Source organism: Nycticebus coucang, chromosome 3 (genome assembly GCF_027406575.1).
Source record: "Nycticebus coucang isolate mNycCou1 chromosome 3, mNycCou1.pri, whole genome shotgun sequence".
NCBI classification, from domain to species: Eukaryota; Metazoa; Chordata; class Mammalia; order Primates; family Lorisidae; genus Nycticebus; species Nycticebus coucang.
In genome coordinates, this window is record NC_069782.1 from 74,514,758 (window position 1) to 74,518,367 (window position 3,610).

General features: G+C 44.4%; 1 protein-coding gene across 1 annotated transcript; it reads right to left on the reverse strand.

The window, feature by feature from the left end:
- Positions 1-1,481: 1,481 nt before the first annotated feature.
- Positions 1,482-3,346, reverse strand: HNRNPF (heterogeneous nuclear ribonucleoprotein F). The gene has a single exon (XM_053585833.1). The coding sequence runs from the start codon at positions 3,344-3,346 to the stop codon at positions 2,102-2,104; it is 1,245 nt and encodes a 414-aa protein (XP_053441808.1). The 3' UTR covers positions 1,482-2,101.
- Between the last annotated feature and the right edge of the window lie 264 nt (positions 3,347-3,610).

Consider the following 3,610-nt stretch of genomic DNA (forward strand, 5'->3'; position numbering starts at 1 on the left):
ACACCCCATTCTCCACCAGTAAGCCCAGTTCCCAAAGCTCATAGCTGGAACTCCACCTGGGTTTCTCTCTCCATCACAACCTGTGGGCCTGTACTGTCCTACAGGCTGCTATTGCTTGACCATGGTTGGGCCAAGTGACAGGAGACCCTGGAATATGCCTAGAAAAGCAGTTCCTGTCATCCTCCCAGTACATCGTTCTTGTGTCACTGCACCTTGGCATTCCTCAGCGATGCTGCTATATCAAGCCATGTGGAAAGGCTGGCAAGTAGCTTGGCCTGTGAAGCCCAATGAGGCTTATTTTCCTACAGAGGCCTAATTTTCAATAAAATCTTAAGGGGTTGGAGCAGTGCCTGTGGCTCAAGGAGTAGGGTACCAGCCCCATATACCAGAGGTGCTGAGTACAAACCCAACCCCGGCCAAAAAAAGAAACCTTAGAGGTTAACCATTTTCTTTAAAAGTGGAGGATACTAGATTATCCCTAAGTTGGTAAAATTAGAATTCAAGGGTCCATTATAAAAGTTAGTAAAGTAGGGCGGCGCCTGTGGCTCAGTCGGTAAGGCGCCGGCCCCATATACAGAGGATGATGGGTTCAAACCCGGCCCCAGCCAAACTGCAACCAAAAAATAGCTGGGCGTTGTGGCGGGCGCCTGTAGTCCCAGCTACTCGGGAGGCTGAGGCAGGAGAATCGCTTAAGCCCAGGAGTTGGAGGTTGCTGTGAGCTGGGTGAGGCCACAGCACTCCACCGAGGGCCATAAAGTGAGACCTTGTCTCTACAGAAAAAAAAAAAGTAAAGTAGAAAAATAAAGTTGGGAGAATTACAATGATAGAATGGGGTAGATCCCATTAACATTTGAAAATCTTGATGGCATTTAGTGTTGTGTTTTTTAAAATGTACTGTGTGCAGAGCTGCCTAGAGTTTAGACACTGTTTTCCACTGTTAGGTGGCTAGAAATATTTTAGTAGCAATTTGTAAACAGTGCTCCAATTTGAGACTACGTATATCCTGTGAGAACTTAACCATCACTTATCTAGGAATTCATCCTTGGAAATAATCTCCAAGTCTGTATCAGCATGTTTTCTAAATATTAGAAACACAGTTAACGGCCTTACAACATAGCAGTCAAAACCAAAGCTCTTTACTAAAAAATATGGATGTGAACCTAGCATCAAGGAGAGGGCTAGCAAGAAGCTATGAATGGCTTTAGACCACACAATGCGTACAAATCACAGGCGGCTTGGCTGGGGCTGCATTTGTCTATTTCACACTTCCCAGGATGTGTTTCTAGTCACCATTTCCACCATTCACATTGTAACATTTTTATTAAACTTTTATTTAGCCTCATTGTAAGAATATAAGGGAGATCATAGATTTGATGTATGAAATTATTTTAAAATTCACACTAATATACATCAAGATTAAAATGAATTCTTTTCAAACACCCAGTCATTTTGCTACCTTTTGCTGAGTAATCTTGTGCCAGTCATTGTGGAAAAATCTTTATTTTAAGAAAAAAATTTAGTTAACAAAAAAATTTAACAAGTTTCACTTAGCAAAATACACCCAAAAGGAAATCACAGTACAAAGAAAGTTTTAAGTCAAGGCCTCACCAATTCCTACAGTATTAGTATTGTGTCTCAATTCTTAAAACTAACTCTTAAAAAGCTTAAACTTAACCTAAAAGATTTTAAATGAAAATAAACTACAATGAACATGAGAAATATTTCTTTTTGAATCAGGGAGCTAGCACCTTTGAGTTTTCCAAAAAAGCACGTCTCCCCAGTGTGTTCACTGCGATGTGGTGGCAAAAGGTCCATATTTAACATACTTAAACTACTTAAACTCAGATAACATCACTCTAAAGTATACTACCAAAATGTTAATTGGGAAAAGCTGAAAATAGTTTTAGTTTACTCAATATCACATGCTAGAAGAAAAGTTTGCATGAGAAAACACTGAAGAGGTAATTTTTTTAATCCAGATTTCACAAACTCATGGTGCATAATGGGTCCCCACAGCTTCCTCTAGAGTTATAACTGCTCTTCATTGCTTGTTGGCTGCCTGTGAAAATTTGATTGAAAAAACTTAAATGTTCCTACAAAACTAGTCGTACCCACCCATGCTGTTCTGCCCACTGTAGCCAGCCCCGTAGCAGCCACTCACTGACTGGCTCTCCAGCCCACTATAAGTGGCCTGGGCTGCTGACACCCCCATGCCTTGCATCACCTGGCTGCTGTATGCCCCATTGCTGGCCCCTGTTGTTGAATTCAAGAAGAGCTCTATGTATCTGTGCTGCATGTTAGCCCTGTCTTTCGACATTGCCGCCACAGCCTCTTCGTGAGTGGCAAACTCTACATCTGCTTCGCCGGTCACTCTTCCATCTGGGCCAATCTCAATATGCACTCTCACAGGGTTGAGTGGAGAGAAGAAATTGTAAATGTCATTCTCGGTCGCTTTGTATGGCAGCCCCCTCATGTGGACGCAGTGCCCAGTGGTGCTCTGCACTGCGAACTCACCATCTCCGTATCTGTGGTCATACATCCCAGAGAGACAGTAGCTGAGGTCTCTCCCAAATAGGTCAGTGGTGAACCCATAGCCGTCACTGAGGCCGCTGTACTCTTCATAGCCACTGTAGCCTGCACTGTAGGCACCAGGCCGCATCCTATCCAGGCCAGCTTGCTTCACAATGCCAATGTATCTCCTAGCTGTGCCAGGGCGGTCATAGGGCCCTGGCCGCTGCACAGACATGAACTTTAGAGGGGGATCTGAGTATGACCTAACTTCCTCCTGACTGCTCTTGAACACTTCTATATACCTGTGCCCTATCCTCTCCTTGTGCTTCCCCAGAGCCTTCTCAGCTAACTCCTGGGAGGCAAACTGCACAAAAGCTTCCCCTGTTATCTTGCCCTCGGGGTCCACAGGTAATGTGATCCCGTTTGGCACGATTTCCAACCCTGAGAAGAACTGGACAATTTCTTCCTTTGTGCATCCAAATGGTAGTCCTCGAAGACGGACGAAGCCATCATTGGCGCTGTCAGCACTGTTGGGACCACTGTGCTTCAACACCCAATCCATCTCGGTTCTGTGGGACTTGAACACCTCGATGTACCGGTGTCCCATGCTTTCCCTGTCTTTTTTCAGGGCCATTTTTACATCATCTTCTGATTCAAGTTCAACAAAAGCCTCACCACTCTGCCTGCCCTCTCTAGTGTAGATGAAGTGGACACCTGCGGTCCCCCCACGAATTGTGCAGTCGGAGAGGAAGTTCTGCACGTCCTCAATAGAGCAGGACCAGGGTAGGCCACGGAGCTTGACCACAAAACCTTCACCTCCCTCGGGGCCCAGCATGATGGACACTTGGTAGGGCAGATGTCAGACAACCTTGGGCACTGGTTTTTTTTTTTTTTTTTGGTGGCTGAAAAGAAAGCAAAAACTACTTTACATAAATTTTCATTAATATGCTTAACCAGAATATGCAGTAAATATTTTCCCCATTTTACAGATGAGGGAGGTAAGGATGAGTGAAGTTAAGATCCATTCATCCCAGGTCATTCAAAGGAAAAGTAAAACGGGTTATCATTCAGCTTGCATGGTAGTTACAGGGGCCTTAAA